Source organism: Carettochelys insculpta, chromosome 22, assembly GCF_033958435.1.
Source record: "Carettochelys insculpta isolate YL-2023 chromosome 22, ASM3395843v1, whole genome shotgun sequence".
In the NCBI taxonomy this organism is placed as follows: Eukaryota; Metazoa; Chordata; order Testudines; family Carettochelyidae; genus Carettochelys; species Carettochelys insculpta.
The window spans coordinates 2,020,479-2,043,066 of NC_134158.1; the positions used below are offsets into that span (position 1 = coordinate 2,020,479).

General features: G+C 53.7%; 2 protein-coding genes across 2 annotated transcripts in view; one reads left to right on the top strand and one right to left on the bottom strand.

Moving 5' to 3' along the window:
• LOC142024609 (uncharacterized) overlaps positions 1-22,588 on the bottom strand; it is a 144,907-nt gene that overhangs the window by 116,319 nt on the left and 6,000 nt on the right. The gene's annotated exons all lie outside the window — the stretch shown is intronic.
• Positions 784-8,945, top strand: LOC142024823 (uncharacterized). The gene is made up of 3 exons (XM_075017084.1): positions 784-832; positions 1,757-1,956; positions 6,974-8,945. Exons 2-3 carry the CDS (start codon positions 1,770-1,772, stop codon positions 8,344-8,346), a joined length of 1,560 nt encoding a protein of 519 aa, XP_074873185.1. The 5' UTR covers positions 784-832; positions 1,757-1,769; the 3' UTR covers positions 8,347-8,945.

Below are 22,588 nucleotides of genomic sequence, written 5' to 3' on the forward strand. Positions count from 1 at the left end.
GCTGGGGGCGGGAGGGGGGGAGGGAGAGGCCCGGAGGGGAACTGACCCCAGCCCAGGAAATCTGCCCGCCTGGGGACCACGTGGGGCACAGAAAAAACTCCCGCGGGGAAATCACAGACACGGGCCGGGACGAGCTGCTGGGGGCCGGACAGACGGGGCGAGGGGGCGGGGCGAGGGGCGGGGCCACCACAGACTCGCTCCCCTCTGGGGCTGTGGGGAGGCTGCGCGCAGCGCTGGGGCGGGGCGGGGTGAAGGGCCGGGGTGACTCAGAGCAACAGCGATGCGCGGCGGGAGACCAGTGCGGAGCCGGGCGAAGAGCTCGAGCTGGGCAGCTCAGCCAATGGGAGTGGGGGGGGGGGCAGGGCTGACAGGCAGCTCGGCCAATGGGAGCGGGGGGGGCAGGGCTGACAGGCAGCTCGGCCAATGGGAGCGGGGGGCGGGAAGAGGCGGGACACACAGGACGAGCCCTTGGCAGGTTCGATGCAGGGACCCCTTCCCAGCTGCTGCTCGCCCCTGACGCAGCCCGCGGTGGGGGGGTGGATGTCGCTGGAGCTACGAGCGGCCACTGATCCGTCTCCCGCAGGCGCAGAGCCAGGCCGGGGGCAGCCGCCTGCTCCGGACAGTTTTATTCGCACAGCCTGTGAGAGGGACAAACCCCCCCACATCTGCCCCCACCGCAGCCCGCCCCCGTCTCACCCTTGCGTCACTTCCCCTCTCACCTCCTACCTCTTGCGTCACTTCCTCTGCGCCCTTCAGCTTCTCCTTCCAGGACGTCACTTCCTAGGAGCCAATTTCTTGCCGCCGCCCGGAGGCCCCCCTCCGCCGTCGCCAGGTGAGGGGGGGCCCGGCCGGGCCGGGCCGGGAAGTGACTCCGCCCACCCCGTTTGTCTCTCGGACGCTCCGTGCGGGGCGCCCCCGCCCCAGCCCCTCCCCTAGTCCCGGCCGGGCCGCCCCGTTCTCCGGCAGCGGCGCCTGGTTCGTCTCGTGCTGCGGCGGCTCGCGGCGCTGGGCCCCGCGGGAAGCAAAGAGGCGCCGCCCCAGCGCCCCGCACTCGCCCCCGCCCGGCTCCGGGGCGCCCGGGGAGGGGCGGGGGCGGCCGGGGGGGGCTGTGACTCGGGGCCGGTTTTCGCTCCTGTCTCCACTCGCCCCTCCAGGCGGAGTCTCTGGGCGGCGCCCGCGGGCTCTGCACCCCGCAGGGACCAGTGGGTGCTGGGGGCTCTGTGCTCGGTTCTCCCCCAGCTCTCTTGTTTTCGCCCCAGGGCCTCTGCGCCCCCCTGGTTTTCTTCTCCCTTGTCCCCCTCAGTGATTTGGGGTCCTGAGTCCATTGCACCCCCCCCCCCGCAGGGGATCCGAGAGCTCTGGGTGGGCTTGTGTCCCCCACCCCCGGTTCCCCAGTGGGGCCGGGCGCTCGTCGCACGGTGCCGGTGCTCCCCCGCGGTGCAGTTCAGTGATCCTCATTGTCCCTTCAGCTGCTCCCTTCCTCCGGGCTTGTCCCCGTGGTGTGTCACTAACCACGTGACGTGTCCGTGGGACACACTCCAGTGCGCAGCAGTGCTGGGGCTCAGGCCGCGTCCGGAGAGAAACGAGGACGGATTTGGGATCTGACTTGTGCGAGGTGCTTCTGTGAGACTTGAGCGTTTCCCCAAATGTGCGTGTGCAGCACGTGTGCCCCAGGGAGCGAGTGTGGGGAGCCGGGGGATGCGGAGCGGCTTCCAGCCCCGTCTGAAGTGTCTCCATTGCGCTTTTCCCCTGCCAGGTGCAGAGCCCCCATGTCTGGCTCCAGAGCAGCCCCGGCCCTGCAGAGACAGAGCGAGGACATGGCGGTGGCGGAGGAGGTGACCTTGGAGGAGGTGGCTGTGTGTTTCTCGGAGGAGGAATGGGGGCTGCTGGCCCCGGGGCAGAGAGCTCTCTACAGGGAGGTGATGCAGGAGAATTACCAGACCGTGTGCTGGCTGGGTGAGGAGTCCTGTCCCTGGGGGTGTCACAGGCTGTGTGGGCTTTGCAGCAGCTGGGTTGGCTTTGGTTCAGGGTCACTCCCTGTTCCCAGTGTCAGGAGTGTCAGTCCCAGGAATCACTGGGTCCCCTGTGAGAGACTGTCCCCTCCACAGCCCCTCCCAGGGGAAGCAGGTTCAGGAACATGGCAGTGATGCTGCTCTTCCCACAGCGCAGGTCTCCATGTGCTTCCCACCATCTGCCTTGTCTGGAGGTGTGAGTGGAGGGACGCTGGCAGGAGCGGCGGGTACCAGAGCTGTAGAGCTGGGTCCGGCTGCTCTGAGTCCCTGCAGGGTACCCCTGGGGCCAGTGTGCTGCACCCCTGCTGGCTCTAACCATTTAGGGCGAGTTCTTGAATAATGAAACACAAACTCCCAGACAGGCGCACCAGCTCTCCCATGCACAGTAGATTGCTTTCTTAGGAGTCACTGGTGGGAACCAGACACAGGACAAACCAGTTATGAGTAACATGTGCCTGAGTTGGGATTCAGTGTCACTCCCCGTAGGTCTCATAATACACCTCATTCAGCGTCCTCGGCCTTCATCGATATTGGGGGGTTTTGAAGATGGTTCGGAGGTGCCCAGTTAGGTCATGTGACACAGAGTGGGGCTAAACCTGGGCAGTGAGGAGTAAAGTTGTGAAGGCAAAAGCTCAGCTAGAATCTCAGCAGGAGGTTGCAGGAGAGGCAGAGACGGGGGCTGTAACTAACCCCCTCCAGCCGCACTTCTGCCAGTCGCCTTCCTGCACCAAGGGAAACAGCACCGGGTGCAGCTGGAACGTGAGTCAGCAGCAAGCCTGTGCTGCAGGAGGAAAGTGTCAAATCACGCAGAGAAGCTGCTGCTGGCAGAGTAGAACTGAGGCAGTTGAGTGGGAGCCCAGCTGCAACAACAGCTACATCCCCCAGAGAGCAGCACAGCCAAACACCGCCATGGCCGGCTGCAGGAGCAGCAGCTCTTGTGGGTCGCTGGTAGGGCCCACCCAGCAACAGGCAGGCAGGGGCCGCAGAGCAGGAGCCTGGGCAGGATCTGAAGCAGCCAGCCCAGGACTCACCTCACTGCTCAGACAACTTCCTCTGCCTCCTGCTGGTTCAAGCAGCGCATCAGAGCCAAAGAGCCAGAGGAACCAGGCCCCAGCCAGGAGCTTTGAGGACAGAGCCCTTGTGGAGCCAGAGCTCTGCCAGAGCCTTTCTCTCCAAGTTCTAGTGACCTGCCATGTGGCAGCTGCAGTCTGAGCCCTGCCTGGGGCCTCGGTTTCGGCCCTACCAGCCCTCACTGAGCTCACGTTTTGAGTCGAGCAAAAACACAGAGAAGTCCTGTGGCACCTTATAGACTAAGGGATTTTCTGGGGCATCAGCTTTTGTGGACAAAGGCCCAATTCACCACATGCACCACGTGGAAATTCCAGAGGTCAGTAAAAATATACAGGCACAAGAAAAGGAGGGAGACCCACTCAAGAAGAAGGCCGGAGTCAGTGAGAGCAATTCAGTCATGGAGGATGTGGCGATGTGAACAGCCAGAGTAGAGAAACTCCTTTTCAACTTGGCCAGCTGGTCCTGGTCTTTGTTCAGTCTTAAATTGATGGTGTCACATTTGCAAGTGAACTGCAGCTCTGCAGTTGCCCTTTGAGGTCTGCTTTTGACATTTTTGCGTTGCAGGATGGCTACTTTTAAATCTGCTCCTGAGCGTCCCGGGAGGTTTTGTATATTACCATTCCTGATATCTTATTTGCATCCATTTATTCTTTTATGTAGAGACTGTCCAGTTTAGATGTGCAGGCGAATAAGCCCCGCTGGTTCAAATAAAATTAAAATATAAGTGGAGATACACATCTCCGAGAACTGGAAGGGACCTCGAGAGGTTATCTCAGTCCACTCCCCTGCCCTCTTGGCAGCACCAAGCACTGTCTATAGCATCTATTTACCCCAATTGCTAAATAGCCTCGTCAAGGATTGAACTCACAACCCCGGTTTAGCAGGTGTGGTGGTGTCATTGGTGGGTAGAGTTGGCGCTGAGGTTTGTCGAAAGGTTTGGTTTGTGAGTTACTGTGTTGTGGTCTATACTTGCTGGTGAGAATTTGTTTAAGGTTGGCAGGCTGGCCGCAGGCAAGAACAGCCCTGCCTCCCAAGTTCTTTGAGAGTGAAGGATCATTGTCCAGGATGGGGTGTAGGTCATGGATGTTGCACTGGAGAGGCTTTAGTTGGGGGCTGAAGCTCATGGCCAGTGGTGTTGTGTTGTTTTCTTTGCTGGGCCTGTCTTGTAGCAGGTGGCTTCTGGGTACACGTCTGGCTCGGTCCGTCTGTTTCTTCACTTCTTAAGGTGGGTATTGTAGTTTCAGGAGAGCCTGGTAAAGGTCTTGAAGGTGTTTGTCTCTGTCTGAGGGATTGGAGCAAACGTGGTTGTACCTTTAGGGCTTGGCTGTAAACAGTGGATCATGTGGTGTGCCCTGGATGGAAGCTGGAGGCATGGAGGTAGCATAGCAGTCCTTGGGTTTCTGGTATAGGGTTGTGTTTATCTGACCATCACTTATGTGCACAGGAGTGTCCAGGAAGTGGATCTCTTGTGTGGACCATTCCAGGCTGAGGTTGATGATGGTTTGGAAACTGTTGAAATCACAGTGAACTCTTCAAGAGCCTCTTTCTTACGGGTCCAGACGATGATGACGTCATGAATGTGGCTCAAGTGGAGGAGGGGCACCAGGGGTCGAGAGCTGAGGAAGCTCTTCCAGGTCAGCCATAAACATGTTGGCGCAGTGTGGGGCCAGGCGGGTGCCCACTGCAGTGCCACTGATTTGAAGGTATAAATTGTCCCCAAATCTGAAATACTTGCGAGGATAAAGTCACAAAGCTCCACCACCACTTGTGCTGTGGCATCATCAGGGATACTGTTCCTAACAGCTTGAAGTCCATCTTCACGTGGGTTTTTTTGTGTAAGGGACCTGCACATCTATGGTGACCAGGATGGTGTTTTGAGGAAGATCACCAGTGCCTAGCAGTTTCCTGAGGAAGTCAGTGGTGTTTCAAAGATAGCTCGGAGTGCTGGTAACATACGGCTTGAGTCGAGAGTCCCCATAGCTGGACAAGGCTGCAATGAGAGTGCCAATTCCTGAGCTGATGGTGCTTCCAGAATGTCTGGATTTATGGGTCTTGGGGCTCTGGGGGTGTGTCTGTGCAGATCTGTTCCTGCGCTTTTGTCAGGAGTGTCTTGAGCAGACGGTGCAGTTTCTGTGTGTGCTGCTCAGGGGGATCAGAGGACAGTAGCCTGTAGAAGGTGGTATTGGAGAGCTGCCTGGGAGTCTCCTTTTCATGGTCTGACCTATTCATGATGACAACAGCAGCTCCTTTGTCAGCCTCTTGGATGACAGCGCCAGAGCTGTTTCTGAGGCTGTGGGTGACATTGCATTCCGCACGGCTGAGGTCGTGGGACAAGCAGTGTCACTTTGCCACAATTTCTGCCTGCGCACAGAAGCGGAAGCGCTCTAGGTATACGTCCAGTCTGTCGTTTTGATTGCCAGGAAGGATTCCACGCACAATTCTTCTTCTTGTACTCTAGGTGTGATGGTGCCTGTAGGGCTGTTCAGAGTCTTGTTGAAAGTGCTCCTGGAGAGTATTCCTGGCAAAACTGGGATGAGGTTCCAGATCCCCACAGAACTGTGTCATGTTTGTGAGGGTGGTGGGGCACAAAGAGAGTCCCTGAGATAGGACAGACTCCTCTGCTGGGCTGTGTGTGTGGTTGGATAGATTGACAACGATGCCGGGTGAGTTACGGGTACCACTACTGTGGCCCCATGCGGCAAGTAGGAGGTGAGAGAGTTTACAGTCCTGTAGAGAAGAGCAGTGGGCGTTGTGACTCTCCTGTCTCCTTTCAGTAAAGTCCAGCCACCTGGGCGTTTGTGTGGGAGGCTGTTTTTTCGGAGAGGCTCCAGATTTGAGAGCTCCTTGTGATGTTTCCCTGTTTGCTGCACAGGATGCTGAACAGGTGGTTCCTCAGGTCTGTGGGAGTGTGTGTCCAATCTCTCGACACAGTCCGTGCAGTGTGTCGGTTGCAGTGAGTTTTTCCACCTTCAGCCCGTTGGGTGGGACGTCCATCCATTTGCACTTGGCGAGGAAGATGGTGTCTGTATCTGTGCAGGCTTTTTCATGGGTATGAGGGGTTCCCAGTCCATGTGGCTAAGTTCAGAGCCTGCCTGGTGCCAGGCATTGGGCGTAGCTGTGTTAGTTTTATCCACAAAAACAACACCAAATCGAGTGTCTTGTTTGAGCTGGGTGGTCCTGTCCTGCGCTGGGATGGGGGGATGGAACAGGTCAAGCGGGAGGCTGAGTTGTACCCTAGAGAGTGCAGCAGAGCACTCGGCTCCCCGAGAAATGAGCTGGGCCATTCCCGAGGCAGGGGTGAGGCACCTGTACCCCAGGTGAGTGTGTCATGGGATCTTGTACCATCCAGAGCCCGGCCTGTGCCAGGTGGAGAAGGAGCCTCTCTGGGTGGGCGGCTCAGATCCTGGGGCTAGAAGAAGTAATGGCCTGGACCTTCCTGAACAAGATCAGCACTTGGTTAGTTGCTCCCCAAGCAGGATTTCCAGTTCCCAAAGCTGATGTGATCTCCTGGGTGGAGCGAGGGGAGGCGCTGGGGGTCCCAGATCTCCAGGGCTCTGAGAAAGGGGAGATCATCAGCGACCCCCACACAGGTGAGCAGTGAGCTAAAGTGACTCAGAAACCGATTTCCGTGTCCTCCTAGATGTCACTTGGGCCTTTTCATCCAGACTGACTGAGCCTTCAGCCTGTCATCAGCCTTAGCCAGAGGGTGGGGGCAGGGCTGGGGTTCCTCCTCTGGGGAAGGGTTGTGAGGAAGGAGGAGCAGCTCAGTTCATGTTATTTCAATCTTTCTATCAGCTGTTGGCTGCGTTCCCCCTTTTCTGTTCCCTTTCAGAGTTTTCCTTTCAGCTCAGCACAGGGACTGACACTGTTTGGTTCTCTCTGTGTCCCAGCAGGTGAGGTGATGCTGCTCAAGAGCAACGAGGAGAATCTTCAGCTGGAAGAACCAGAGCAAGTGGCCGCCTGTGGGATGTTCCTGGGAAGCTCTGAAGGTCGTGTTTCTCAGAGTCCTGAGCACAGAGAGACCTGTGAGAGTCAGCGTAGCCCAGAAAGGCAGCAGGGAAACCATGCAGGGGAGGGGCAGGATAACTCCAGCCATGGAAGCAGAGGTGTGAGAAACACTAAAGAGAGCGAACAACAGAAAACCTGTGGGAAAAGGTTTAGTCTTAACAGTCATTGTACCATCCACACAGGAGAGAAGTCCAATATCTGTCCTGACTGTGGGAGAAGCTTCCAGCTGCTCTCAGGTCTTATTAATCATCAGAGAACCCACACTGGAGAGAAACCCTTCCACTGCTCTGAGTGCGGGAAAAGCTTCTCATGCTCCTCAAGTCTTAAAAGTCATTGCATCACCCACACAGAAGAGACACCTTATAACTGCTCTGAGTGTGGCAAAAGGTTCAGACACAGGTCACACCTTGTTAATCATAGGAGAATCCACACAGGAGAGAAACCCTTCAGCTGCTCTGAGTGTGGGAAAAGCTTTCGTCAGCGCTCAACTCTTATTGATCATCAGAGAGCCCACACTGGAGAGAAACCCTTCCACTGCTCTGACTGTGGGAAAAGCTTCTCATGGTCCTCAAGTCTTAAAAGTCACTGCATCACCCACACAGGAGAGAGACCTTATAACTGCTCTGATTGTGGGAAGAGGTTCAGACACAGGTCACATCTTGTTAATCATAGGAGAATCCACACAGGAGAGAAGCCCTTCCACTGCTCTGAGTGTGGGAAAAGCTTTCGTCAGCGCTCAGCTCTTATTGATCATCAGAGAACCCACACAGGAGAGAAACCCTTCCACTGCTCTGAGTGTGGGAAAAGCTTTCGGCGACACTCTAACCTTCTCACCCATCAGATGATTCACAGACGAGAGAAACCCTATCACTGCACTGCCTGTGCGAAAAGCTTCAGCAGGAGTGCAAACCTGGTCACACATCAGAGTATCCACAGAGAGGAGAAACCCTTCAACTGCTCTGAGTGCGGGAGATGCTTTAGTGACATTTCTGGCCTTGATCAACATCTGAGAATCCACACCCGGGGAAAACCCTTTCTCTGCTCTGATTGCGGGAAAAGCTTCAGTCAACGCTCATATCTTGTTCAGCATCAGAAAACCCACTCCGGGGACAAACCCTTCCGCTGCTCTGACTGTGGGAAAAGCTTCTCATGGTCCTCAAGCCTTAAAAGTCATTGCAGAATCCACACAGGAGAGAGACCTTATAGCTGCTGTGACTGTGGGGAAAAAGTTCACACAGAGGTCAAACCTTGTTAAACATAGGAGAACCCACACAGGATAGAAACCCTTCACCTGCTCCAACTGTGGGAACATCTTTTGTCAGCTCTCAAATCTTGTTCATCATCAGAGAACCCACACTGGAGAGAAACCTTTCAGCTGATCTGACTGTGGGAAAAGCTTTCGTCAGCACTAAAATCTTACAGATCAGAAAACCCACAGCAGAGAGGAACCTTTCAGCTGTTCTGTGTGTGGGACAAGTTTCGGAAACACTCACCTCTTGTCAATCATCAGAGAGCTCACAGAAGAGAGAAACCGAATGATTGCACTCATGTGGGTAACTTTCAGTGGCTGCTTGGACATTATTGATCACCAGAGAATTCACACAGGAGAGAAATCCGGTAACTCTCTCTTTGTCACTATTTTTGAAGCTGGGCCACTGCGCAAAAAAAGTCAGTGAGAACCCCATTAACTAACATACTGGCTACGTCTACACTAGCCCCACTCGTCGAAATGGCCACGCAAATGGCCATTTCGAAGTTTACTAATGAAGCACTGACATGCATATTCAGAACTTCATTAGCATTCGAGCGGCCGCAGCACTTTGAAATTGACATGCCTCGCTGCCGTGCGGCTTGTCCCGATGGGGCTCCTTTCTGAAAGGACCCCTCCTACTTCAGAGTCCCCTTTGAAGTAGGTGGGGTCCTTTGAAAAAGGAGCCCCGTTCGGACAAGCCGTGCGGCTGCAAAGCGCGTCAATTTCAAAGTGCCGCGGCCGCTCGAATGCTAATGAAGCACTGAATATGCATTTCACCGCTTCATTAGTTTGGGGCTAGTGTAGACACGGCCACTGCTTTCCATTCCTCAAGGGTGTGATGTTATGGAGTCATTCAAGGAACTAAAATAAAGTCTACTCCTTCCTACGTTAACCCATGCTCCTTTATAAAAGAACTAGACACACTGGTATTTGTTCAGAACCTCAACTTGATTAATTTTTGGTGTCTTCTTTTTTTATTAAATAAATTGAAAATGCTTCACTTGAGTTGTTGCTCCAGGTGTGTCTGGAGAGGAGGGGGTCAGTGTATGGGGACTCTGGAGAGAGACCATTGTCCTAGCCCACTGTCACTGCAGCAGCTTTGGGCCAAAATGAGATCCATCTCTACTTGGCTGCGGCAGCTCCAGCAGGAACACCCGGGGACCGGTGTATGTCCCCCACCTGGGGCAGGGCCAGGGTCATCGGTCCGGTCCGCTGCACTGCCCAGCCAGAGAGGAATGCAGCAAATGTGCACTTTCTCCTCACTCCCTGATGGAGGGGAACAGCCAACCATGTCCCTGTATGAACTTAGGGGGGAGGCAGCTGCAGCTGTCCCCAAGGGCACATGGAGGTGGGATGCTCATGGCTGGGACAGGCCTGGGTGGGGGTGAGGGTGCATCCCCAGCCAACCCCTTTCTTGTGTGGTGGTTGTCTGTTTTCTGTGTGGTCATAGAATCAAAGAACAATAGAGCTGGAAGAGACCTAAAAAGACAACAAGTCCAGCCCCCTGCCCAAGGCAGGACCAAGCCCATCAGATCAGCCCAGCCAGGGCTCTGTTGAGCCGAGACTTAAACACCTCCAGGGATGGAGACTCCACTACTTGCCTGCATAGACGATTCCAATGCTTCACCACCCTCCTAGTGAAAAAGTTTTTCCTGATGTTCAACCTGGACCTTCCCAACCACTACTTAAGACCATTGATCCGTGTTCTGCCATCGGTGACCACGGGGAACAGCCTCTCTCCAGCCTCTTTTCAGCCTCCCTTCAGTAAGTTGAAGGCTGTTATCAAGTTCCCCCTTCGTCTTCTCTTCTGCGGACTAAACAGACCCAACTCCCTCAACCTTTCTTCACAGGTCATACGCTCCAGCCCCCTAATTATTTTGGTCACCCTTTGCTGGACTCTCTCCAGTGTGTCCACATCCTTCCTATATTTTGGGGCCCAGAACAGGACACAGTACTGCAGATGTGGCCTCACCAAAGCCAAATAAAGAGGAATAATCACTTCTCTGGATCTACTGGCAACGCTCCTCTTGATGCCATTCGCCTTCTTGGCTACAGCAGCACAGTGTTGACTCATGTCCAGCTTCTCATCCACGACAACTCCCCGGTCCTTTTCTGCAGAGCTACTACTAAGCCAGTCTGACCCCAGCCTGTAACAATGCTTGGGATTCTTCTGGCCCAAGTGCAGGACTCTGACTTGTCCTTATTGAACCTCATCAGATTTCTTGTGGCTCAGTCTTCCAGTTTATCTAAGTCACTGTGGACCCTGTCCCTACCCTCCAGCCTATCTACCTCTCCCCCTAGCTTAGTGTCATCCGCAAATTTGCTGAGGGTGCAGTCCAACCCCTCATCCAGGTCATTGATAAATATGTTGAACAGAACAGACCCAGAACCGAACCTTGGGGAACTCCACTAGAAACCGACCGCCATCCTGACATCAAGCCGTTGATCACTACCCACTCGACCCGACCTTCTGGCCAGCTTTCTATCCATCTTACCGTCCATTTATCCAATCCACATTCCTTAACTTGCTGACAAGAATATTGAGGAAGCCCATATCAAAAGCTTTGCTAAAGTCAAGATAAATCACATCCATTGATTTTCCCCTATCCACGGAGCCAGTTTTCTCATCGTAGAAACTAATCAGATTGGTCAGGCATGACTTGCCCTTCATGAATCCATGCTGACTATTCCTGATCACTCTCCCCTCCTCCAAGTGCCACAAAATGACTTCCTTGAGGAGCCTGTTGAAGTACAAGACTTCTCTGTGTTTAGGTGGCTCACATTCAGCTTTATTGAATTCAGTAAGGCAACGGATGAGCCAAACTGGACACTAGTAAAACCAAGTCCAGCAAGGCTGCTTGATGCAGCTCACGCTTGTTTTTTTTACCGTCACACAAACAAAGCCCAGTGTCAGAGGCAATTTAAATCACTTCTCAAAGAGAAACCGTTGTCAGCAAAGAGAAACAGGTACCGGGGAGCTGGAGTCTTGACTCCAAACAGTCCGTTAACGCATTCCATAGAGCCCCCCGCCATTCCCAAACAGGTCAAGGAAAGTACAGGCTCTTCTGCGCATGCAGAAGTAAGGGATGTGAAATGGCTTCTATACAAGATGGTTTCCACAACTCTCTCCTTTTAGCCTTAAAAAGGCTAACTCAGAAACCATTTCATAGATACATGTTCATTAAAGTATTTACATACACCTCTTGTTCTTTCCTTTGCTCATCATGCCTTAAAATCATTAGCTCCACTTCCCTGCTGGTAAGAGCCTGTTTGGCTCCTTTTAGAGCACAGGAAATACAGCATTTGATCAGCAAGAAACAGAAATAAACACAAAGGATTATTGCTAATACTAATGCTATTCCTTGCAAAATTAAGTTCCCACATGTCCAATCCAACCTCCCAACCAACCCCAGAGGGTCCAACTTTCCTCCTGCTTCAGGCTCATCACAGCCTTTTCAATTTCTGAGGCATCTTCCTCTACTTTATTGCCAGTGTCTGTAATATACACACAGCATTCCTTTCCCACCACGGCACAAACCCCGCCCTTACTCCCTAGGATGTAATCTTGGGCCATTCGGTTTTGGAGGAACATTTGCCTAACTTCTCCTAATTCCTTATCAATGGCTGGGAGGGCTTTGGTTGTAGCATTGGCTACTTTCTCGAAAGCTTCCTCCAGATTTTCTTCAGCGCAAAGGCGACACCCAAACCTGGGGTCGTGACTCCCCAATACGTTTCCCTTGTTCTCTCTCGGTAGTTTCAGACCCTTCCACCGGGAAGATGGTCTACTACCCAAATGGCTGAGAAGGCTGCCCCAGTATAGCAGGTTCCACTCCAGTGTGTAGACAGAGTTTATATGCTCTTCAGCCACATTTGAAATAATGGCTGACCTGAGCTGTTAAGGCTTCATCGCATTGGGGTTTCATCATCCACTTCTTGTAGTACCCAAAGATGCCCTTATTTTTTTCCCAGGTGTTAATTTTACACCAAACCCCATTTTGGACAATGCTTATCTCACACTTGCTTTTCCCCACTCTCAGATTTAGAGAATTATTCCTCTTTATTTGGCACTGGTGAGGCCACATCTGGAATATTGTGTCCAGTTTTCGGCCCCCCAGTATAAAAAGGATGTGGATTCGCTGGAGCAGGTTCAGCGAAGGGCAACAAAAATGATTAAGGGGCTGGAGCACAAGACCTATGAGGAGAGACTGAGGGATTTGGGCTTGTTCAGTTTACAGTAGAGAAGACTTAGAAGTGATTTAATAGCAGCCTTCAACTTCCTGAAGGGGAGCTCTAAAGAGGAGGGTGAGAAACTGTTCTCAGTGGTGTCAGATGGCAGAACAAGGAGTAATGGTCTGAAGGTGAAGAGGGAGAGGTATAGGTTAGATATTAGGAAAAACTACTTCACCAGGTGTGTGGTGAAGCACTGGAATGCGTTGCCTAGAGAGGTGGTGGATTCCCCATCCCTTGAGGTTTTTAAGTCCTGGCTGGACAAGGTCCTGGCTGGGATGACTTAGTGGGGGTTGATCTTGCTTGAAAGAGGGGGCTGGACTAGATCACCTCCTGAGGTCCCTTCCAGCTCCATGATTCTGTGGGCTCCTGTGCCACTGCATGTCCAGCAGTATTCTCCAACTGAGGTTATGGCCAGGTAGACATGCCCTAGGCCGTTAAACTCTTTATCATACCGTGTGCCATTCTGACCCAATTCATCAAACCATGTGCCATTCATCTGAGTGTTATTTAGTAGGGCTGGAATCATTGGGACCCCTCCTTCTGAATGTACAGAACTATGAGAACATATTCAACAATCTGACGTATTAAATTCTAGGGAAACTTGGTTTATGCTTTTAATGAACCATATTTAAGCCACATCGGCTATAGCTACTAGGTATTAAAAACAAAACTAAACATAAGTTCAGCAGGATTTGTTTGGCCAGCCCCATCTGGCTGTTCTTCAGGACTTGGTAGCTTTCTTCACCTGTCTTTTCCTGGGTCGTCCTTGATACCATAGTCTTGGTCCCTCAGGTTCGTCTGCTTCTGGACCTGGATTGCTGGTACCAGGCCTGCGCTGATCCTCGTCTGCTTCTGGACCTGGATGGCTGGTACCAGGTCTGTGGGGCTCCTCTTCAGGACTAACCTCTGCAGGAGCTGGAACTGGTTTGCAGTGGGAGGTGTGGATCCAGGTGGGCAGTACCTTGCACTTCACAGCGGTATGGGTGGTCAAAAGGACTTGGTAGGGGCCCTTCTACCTGGGTTCCAGGGCCGTCTTACGCTGGTGGACCTTGACACAGACCCAGTCTCCTGGTTGCAGTTTATGGCACGGCTCAGTCGGGGCCTCCAGGAAAGCGTCCTTGACCTGTGAATGACAGGACTGCACACACCTCATCAGTTCCTGACACTACCTAACTGTGCTTCCTTTGACAAGTGTGATGTCAGCCTGGTCAATCTCTGGGCTGCTCAGCTGTCTCATAGGCCGACCACACACCATCTCATTTGGACTCAGCCCAGGTTTTCGGTTAGGAGCGGCTCTCGTATTCATTAGGGCAATCGGGAGAAGCTTCTACCCAAGTTAAAGCAGAGTCCTCACGTATTTTGGTGAGTTGATTCTTTACAATCCCATTTCGTCTTTCCACTGCTCCCCTGCTCTCCGGGTGTGGCAGACAGGGTAGCGCCTGTCGGATGGAGCGGTACTTTGCCACGTTCTGAATGACTTGCCCAGTGAAGTGAGTACCGCCATCACTGGAGATCACAAGGGGTATTCGCCAGGATGGGATGAGGTGATTTAGAAGATTTTTAGCCACTGTGATGGCATCAGCTTTCCTGCGTGGATCGGCTTCTACTCACCCTGAGAACAAACAAACAATAACCAGCACATATTCAAAGGATTTACGTTGAGGCAATTGAACGAAGTCCATCTGCAAATTCAGGAACGGCCCCAAAGGCGGGGGTCTGGTTGCCGGAACTGTCTGTACAGGTTTTCCCACGTTGAGGGCTTGGCCGACAGGGAAAGCCAGACCGTACTCTTGGGCTACTTGCGAGAATTTGGGAGCAAACCAGTTTTGTGTTAGAGTTGCTACCATCCCCCCTTTGTTAAGGTGCAAGAGCCCATGGAGCACGGAAGCCAGGTGAGGTAACAGGACCACACCTGGGGCAACAATGTGGCCGTCAAAGCTGCGCCACAAGTGGTCTGGGTGCAAGGTGCACCCTGGCAATCTCCACTCCCGCTTTCCCGATTCAGGGGCTTGGTCTTGCAGGAGGGCCGGTTCCGACAGGGAGGGCGCGGGAGATGGCATCGGAAGGGAGGGGTACAATGCTTCAGCCCGAGGAGGACATAGGGCAGCTGCCCTGGCAGCCCAAGCGGCTGTATCATTCCCTATTGCAGCTTCATCAGAGGAAGCAGAATGAGCTGTGCACTTAACAACAGCCAGAGCAGACGGTAAAAGTACAGCATCTAGGAGAGCAGCGACATAAGGGCCTTTCTTTATAGCGTGTCCAGAGGAGGTGAGAAAACCTCGCTGTTTCCATCGCCTGCCCAAATCATGAACTCCACCAAAAGCGCACCGGGAGTCAGTACAGACAGCGGCAGAAACCCCTGCTGCGATACGACAGGCGCGAGGGAGAGCTACGAGCTCTGCCACCTGTGCAGAGGAGACAGAAGGCAGAGGAGCAGAGTCCACAACATCATAAACAGTACAAAGTGCAGAGCCTGCTACTGAGGTACCAGTAGGATTATAAACGCAAGAACCATCTGTATACAGTATAAAGTCAGGATTGTCCCAGGGGGTTCCAGAGAGATCAGGTGGAGGAGCAGTGACAGCCTGAACAACTTTCAAGCAATCACGCGGCTCCCCCTCGAGGGGTGCGGGGAGCCATGTAGGGGGATTTAAAGAAGCACAACGAACCCCTGAAACGTTAGGAGAGGCAAAAAGGAGCCGTTCATATTTAACAGGACGAGCATTGGAACGGTGCTGAGTTTTTCCTTTCAGGAGCAACGCAGACACTGAGTGAGGAACAGCCAACGTTAAGGGACATTGTAAAACCAAAGGCTCTGCTGGCTCTAAAATTCGTGCTGCAGCTGCAACTGCAGAAAGGCGAGGAGAGAAAGAAGCAGCCACAGAATCAAGATAGGTACCGTGATCAGCAAGAGGGCGGCATTTCTCACCATGGCTCTGAACCAGCACACCCACAGCACATCCTTCCTTTGCATGACAGAACAAAGTGAAAGGCCAGGAATAATCAGGTAAACCCAAAGCAGGAGCAGACGCTAATGCTTGTTTTAAGGAGGTGAAAGCAGTGCCTTGCTGGGGGCCCCAAGGAATGGGAGTGGGGGTGGCATTTCGAGTAAGCTCCTTGAGCGGTTTGGTGAGTTGAGAAAAGTGAGGAATCCATTGCCTACAATAGCAGCCATGCCTAAGAAAGAAGGGATTTGCGAAGGGGTAGTAGGTCTAGGGGCAGAAAGGGTCGTCTGGATTCTGTCATCAGAGAGCTGACGGCTGCCTGCTGAGAGATCCTGCCCCAAATACCTGACTTTTGGCTGACACAGTTGAAGTTTTCGTTTGGACACCTTGTGCCATTTTTTGGCTGGGGCAATGAGAAGTGGAAGCGAGTCTGCTCTGCCTGCCTCGAGGGACGGGCTGCAGAGAAGCAAATCATCTCCACACTGAATGAGAGCAGAGCCAGAGGGGAAATGATCTCAGCAAGGTCCCTCTGCAGGATCTGTGAAAAATAGGTGGGAGAATCGCTCAACCCTTGTGGCAGAAGAGTCCAGCAGTATCGCTGCCCTTTATAAGTAAAAGCTGCCAGGCATTGGCAGTCGGGATGGAGCGGAACACTGGAGAAGGCAGAGGAGAGGGCAACACAGTCAAGTGGGTGGAATCTGGTGGACTAGGGGAAAGAATTGTGGCTGGGTCGGGAGTAATAGGCAATTGAGAGATAACGAGGGAGCTGATCGCTCAAAGGCAGGTGTCCCTCCCCGGTTTCTTTAAGGGCAGTATGGGGGTGTTGCAAGGACTTGAGCAGGGGGTGAGAATCCCCTGGGCCAGGAGGTCAGAAATGACAGGTTGAATCCCTGCCCCAGCCGCAGGATTCAGCGGGTACTGAGGAACAGGGGGCAAGGGCTTAGTAGGGTTAACCGAAATGTACAGGGGATCTGCTGATATTCTGCCCACCTCGTTTGGGGCGGTGGCCCACAAGCAGTTGGGTACCTGGGCCAAAAGATCAGCATCTGGCTGGGGAATAGAAGGCACGAGGGAGGCGGTGGGATCCCGCAGGGGGTCTTCCACCTCCTCTCCTGGCTGTGCAGGAACTTCGTGATAAACCCCATCTGGAGCACAGAAAATGGTGCAGCGCGACCCGCACCGGAGATCCCTTCCGAATAGATTTCCGGGGGAGCAGGACGGAGAAGGAAAGAGCCCTGCTCTGAAACGGGCCCAGTACAGGGGAGACGGGTTCAGAGACAGGGTGAGGTACGACTTGATCAGAAATGCCGACGGCGTTAACCGCCTGGCCAGAAAGGGGAACAGGGAAAGACGACACTTGGAGGCTGGACCTGCGGGCCCCCGTGTCTACTAAAACCTGGGTGTTTTGTCCAGCAGCCTGGCAGGTCAGAGCGCCAGCTGGGTTCAGGGGAATACGGGGAGATACGAGAGAGAAGCTGCAATCCTCCTCCAGGCTCCCCTATTCGCTCTCAAAGTCCACTAAGTTAAACTGAGCCTGTGCAGCTCTGTGAACTGCAGGGACTGTCGGCCTGGGGCGACGTGGGCGCTGACTTTCCCAATGTCCGGGCTGTTTGCAATAGTGGCAAACAGTTGTACCCACTGGTGTAACTGGGCTGCCTCGGCCAGCTGTAGCTGCTAACCAAGGTGGGGTCGATCTTGCTGTCCCATAGGTGCCCCGCAGATGTCGCTCTGTCGAGCGGCCCCGACCCCTGCCTAATTCAGAGGGCATTGGTTGTAAGACCGTACATTTAGGTTCTTTAACCTGTTTAGCCTTTAAGCGCTGGCTGCAATGGTTTGCCACTGTTAAGAGGTCTTCTAAAGGTTTAGTTTCCCAGAACCACAGTCATTCATTTCAGCTGTCTCTGTACAGCTGGGTTTAATCCATTCACAAAGGCGGCACCCAGCGCCTGTTGAGCAGTCACAGCCGGATTGTCATTGCCAGAGTGCCTCTCAGATACCTTTGTAAGCCTTTCCAAATAGGCACCTGGTGCTCCCTTATCTTCCTGCTCGCAGAGATTAATTTTAACCCAATCTGGTCGCTTGGGAAAAACTGTAAGGACACTGTCAAGCAGCCTGTTTCTAGCTTGTGTAAGCTCAGTATCATGAGTTCCTGCCCCTGGCACTCCTTGGATGGGCTCAGCTGGCCCCTCTGCTTTCCTTATGATCTTTTTATGCTTATCAGGCAAGATCACCCTTAAAAGCTGATCGAGGTCCTGCCAATTTGGGGCATAAGACCGGATCACTAGCACTAGTCCTGATTGAAACTTCACTGGGTCGTCTTCTGCTGGGGGAAAGTCTTTAGCCATGGCATGTAATTCAGTTCTAGTCCAGGGTTGGTAAACCTGCATGTGCCCTCCTTGGGGGTTTGGGACTTCTCGTAAAGGAAAAATTTGAGTGGTTGGGCTATTATGTGTTTCCCCCCATGCATCTTGCTAATGGTTGTCCCTTTGAAGGTGGTGTCTTGAGGACAATAGTAGCTGCAGCGGCTGGCTGGTAGGTCATGAGGTGCACCCTGGGTCCCTTTTCTTCCCTCTCTACAGAGGCTCCTGAATCCCTTTGATCCTCCTGGGCCTGGGGACCTGGGTTTGGACAAGGTAGAGGATTCCAGGTAGAACACAGGATGTCATCATATTGTCCTGGGAGTTAGGGCTTGGAAGGCAAGGATACAATTGCCCCATAAATGGCGCACTCGGCTGTGTGTGTGCTGTTTTGTGTTGTACATCTGTACCTTCAAGCTGTCTGATTTTTGACTGAAGTTTCTCCCGGGAATCTTTTAAACTTCTTAAACGAGACTCGTTCTGCCTTTTACAAGTTTCTTCATACCATGATGACGAGGCAGATAACATTGTTGATCGGGAGTTTTCACTCCATGACCCTCAAGAGCGCCTGCTAAATGGGGGATTTTATCCCTATCAGTGGTACCTAATAGAGGGAACTGCAGTTTGGGATTGTCCCAGGTATAAAGATTCCTTTTGTCTAGAAACTTGCAAGTAATTTCCCCTAGTGAGTGTACATAAAAACAGCTGGACTACCTTTAGAGGGTACCGGAATTCCTGGAGTCTGACCTATCCCCAGCATTGATTTTCTCCCTGTGAGGCACCGAATGGAAGTTCGCCTGGCTCATAGGGTGCAAGGCAGTGAACCGAATTTCACCTGGCTCACAAGATCTCTCCCTGCAAGGCACCGAACCGAAGCTCACCTGGTTACAGAGTGTGAGGCACTGGACCAAAGCCCCCCTGGCTCATGGGGGAGGTGGGTGTGTTCCCAGCAGCCGCTCCAGCCCAGCAGGACGCCTGGCGGGAGTTAAGTCTGCCCGTGCTTAGGGATATCTTTAACGGTTAGTCTTACTTCAGACCAGAAACAGAGGGAGGCAACAAAGCTTCCCACAGTTCCGTGTGCCGAAAGAGAGTCGTGGCACCACACCAGCTTTTAGTGTCCGAACACAGAGGCCCCAGCGCATGGCTGCCTCACTAGAGACACCGGTGTGCGCTTTGGGAACTGAGACATACAACACAGGCCTAATAGACACAGACAGACAGACACAGAACGTTAGCTGCTCCACAAAGGTGGAACCCGTAGCTCCCCCTTACCCTGATGGCCGCCGGCACTGCAGTCCCAAGCCCCTGCTGGGAGATTTTGTAACAGGTATCCCCCTTACCTTCTACTGAGCGCTCTTGAGAGGCTTGGAGGTCGGGTGCCGGCCCCCCCATCCGGGCAAGTGGTGCGTTGGGATCTCGGTGGAACCTCCAGATTGCTGAAGCACAAGACGTCTCTGTGTAGGCGGCGAACGTTCAGCTTTACTGAATTCAATAAGGCAACAGATGAGCCAAACGGGACAGGAGTAAAACCAGGCCCAGCAAGGCTGCTTGGTGCAGCGAACTTTGGTATTTTATCCCCTCACACAAACAACCCCCAGTGTCAGAGGCAGTTAGTTAGAGCAGCGTAAATCACTTTCGAAAGAGAAACTGGTATCAGCAAAGAGAAACAGGTACTGGGGAGCTGGAGCCCCAACTCCAAACAGCCCATTATCGCATTCCATAGAGCGCATCCTCCCGCCGTTCCCAAACAGGTCAAGGAAAGGACCAGCTCCTGTGCGCGCGGGAAGAAGGGCTGTGAAATGGCGTCTATACAAGATGGCTTCCGCAATCATTTACAGCTACTTTGATTTTTGGTCGGCCCCCCCCCCCCCCGCCCCCTGCGCCCAGGCTACCAGCAAGGATGGAGAGTCCTCGCCAGCTGGCACCCTCCAACACACCACATGGCCTGGGCTAGTGTTTGGAGCAAGTGCACTGCCCAAGGGCGCCGTCCCCCTCTGGGTCGCCCTAGTCGGATGCAAAGGAAAGAGACGTCAGTACGTTTGGAACTGAGGTGACTGCAAGGAGATGTGGAAATCAGGTTTGACGAATCGTCCCTGCTACCCGCCTTAGGGGCTCCACTCCACATTTGCTGGCTGAGTTTGCTCCCGTAGCCTTTGCCTCTCCCGATCCTGCCCACAAGGCAGTGGGGAAGGTTCTCACAGGGGTATCTGCCCCGGGGGGGGGCGTAAGGAGTCAGGGCCCCTTGGACGCCGGTGACCAAATTGTGGTTCAGACGCCATTTGGATTAGCCCAATGGAGGGACCCAAGTATCCCAGACCCTCATCTCCTGCAGAATGAGGGGGCAGAAGCCGCCTAGTCAACCCATCCACCATCACATTCGGGGGGTCCACACTGCCCGCCTGGTGCCTGTGGGCTGCTGGCGCTGCCGCTCCTGTGGGCTCACGGACGACCATGTGAGCAAGAAGAGATAACACACAGCAAATGGCAGGGAGGGTCAGTCTGGCTTGATCATCCACACCACCACTCGCTCCCCTGTCGCTGAGCTCCCCCCCCCCCACCTGCAGCACCCCCCCCGCCCACAGACCCCTAACTCCCTCTCCCCAGAGTCAGTTAAGGACTTACTGCTGCTGCAGCCTGGAAGAGCTGCCACCTCCTCCACCAGAGCTACGCGTACCTCAACTGCGCACAGCAAAGCAGCTCCTGCCATGCGTCAGGGCAGCCGTGGCTGTCTGCCACAAAGCAGCTCCGGCCGCGTGGTGGGACGCCCACAGCCCTGCAGCCAGGCACATCCCGTCACACTCTGCAGCTTCCCCTGCGCCCTCTGGCCCACTCCCAACATTTCCTTGGACCACAGCTCACCCCCTGCACCCTCCAGCCCAGCCTGCTCCCAACACCCACCCCACCTGGCTCCCCAAAACTCCTAGTCCCTACCGCCCCCTGGGTACTGGTACTGCCTCCACTGGAGCCCCCAGCTAGCAAGTAGAATTTTAGTGAAAAGAGCAAAAATGCCCCACGTTGGACATAAAAGCTCAGCAGCTGAAAGGTGATTTTTTCAGAACAAGCCAGGACCAGGGCACCTTTAATCCCTCGCCTGGTTGTGCTGGGGAGCAGCCCCACAGGATGGGGTGGCAAAGGAGGCAGGTGCGCCAGGGCCCAGCATTTTGGTGGTGGCAGCTTACATTATAGTAGGGGAGGGAGCAATCTTTTCTTTTGTCTTTGAAGAAACACTAATACTCCTTGGGCCTGATCACAGATTGCAAAACATAAAAACTCATTATCTTGCCAGTAGATCTCTGGCCACTGCAGACTGAATTGTGTTCCTTAATATGGTGAGTGCTGTGCCAAGTTTTTTCAGCCGTTGCTTGTTGTAAGCAGTGGGGATGGTCCCACTATTAAGGAGAACTATTCTGGCTTCTACACTACTCTGATGAAATGGTCTAGTGAAAGGATATGAGTGTCTGCTCCAACTGCCTTTATCTCGCATTCTCCTTTACCAGAGTTGTGAGCCCAGCTCTTGAGGGGCCATTTGAGGATCTGGGGCAAATAATAAAAAAAAAAAAAAAAAGTCTGTCAGGGATTGTGTTTGGCCCTGAGGGCAGGGACTGGACAGTGACATCCTGAGGTCCCCTCTAGCTCTCTGAGATGTGCAGCTCCAGAGACTGTAGTCTAGGACCTTAAAAACTAACATCTCTTTCTGCAGAAGCGTTCGCAGATGAAAACCAGTGTGTCAGCTGCATGGAGTAGAAACAAAGAAACTCAAGTGGGGAGGTTGTTGCACTGCAACACCCGGAGCACTTACAAAAACCAACAGTGAAATCCTCTCTCACCCAATCTAGGCGTCTGCTGCCACAGGATGGCGTGAGAGCCACAGGTGTAACTGGCTTCAAAGAAGGGCTCAGTAGCTCATTGAGGATAGGAGCAGCAATGGCTATGAGCCAAGCTGGCCAGGACACAACCTCTTGCTCTGGCTGTCCCTAAACCCCCACCAGCCAGAAGCTTGGACTGCAGGGAACGGGTAGCAGGAAGTTGCCCTGTTCTCTTCATTCCCTGTGACCCCGGGTGGCTGTTTGAATGAGAGCTGAGGTCAGTTTCTGGCTCAGCACCAGGCTTCCTGTGTGACTGTGGCACCGCGCTCACTTCACTCTGTGCTGCTCTTCAGCTTCTTTCAATATGAAGCGGCTGAACAAGGGCGAGTGCAGAATCCCGCACTTCCCTGGGGTTCGTCCAGCCCAGCACCACTGGCTGGGGACCGCCTGGCGAAGGGAGAGGGCTGCAGAAAAGGCCCTGGGGATCACAGCGGCTGAGAGCTGCATGTGCAGCAAGAAGGCTCAGGGCGTGTGGGATGACGCTGGGCGGGGCACTGCCAGCAGAGCCAGGGAAGGGATTATTTCTTCATTCCGCACCAGCCAGGGCACAGCTGGAGCTCTGCATCCGGTCACCCTAGTGCTCAAATTCACAGCGCGAGAATATCTGCATCTGATTGTCAGACACACCCAGCAAGTGGCACTAACACTCACCCCTCGTTTAACAAGTGCTTCACTTACCAGTACTCACTAACACGAGGGGGACACACTTACCACTGTTCACTGTGCGAGTGGACTTCCCCACCCATACGAGCCAGCCCCCGGGTCCCTGGTGTCAGGGATTTTTCATCCCTCAGGCATAATCGTCCCCGTGGGCCAGGGGAAACAAGCCTTGGGCCTTTAATATCAT

Coding starts and splice junctions, on each gene's coding strand:
- LOC142024823 (XM_075017084.1), top strand. CDS start 1,770: ATGTCTGGCTCCAGAGCAGCCCCGGCCCTGCAGAGACAGAGCGAGGAC. Junction 1,957..6,973: donor CCAGACCGTGTGCTGGCTGG/GTGAGGAGTCCT, acceptor TCTGTGTCCCAG/CAGGTGAGGTGATGCTGCTC.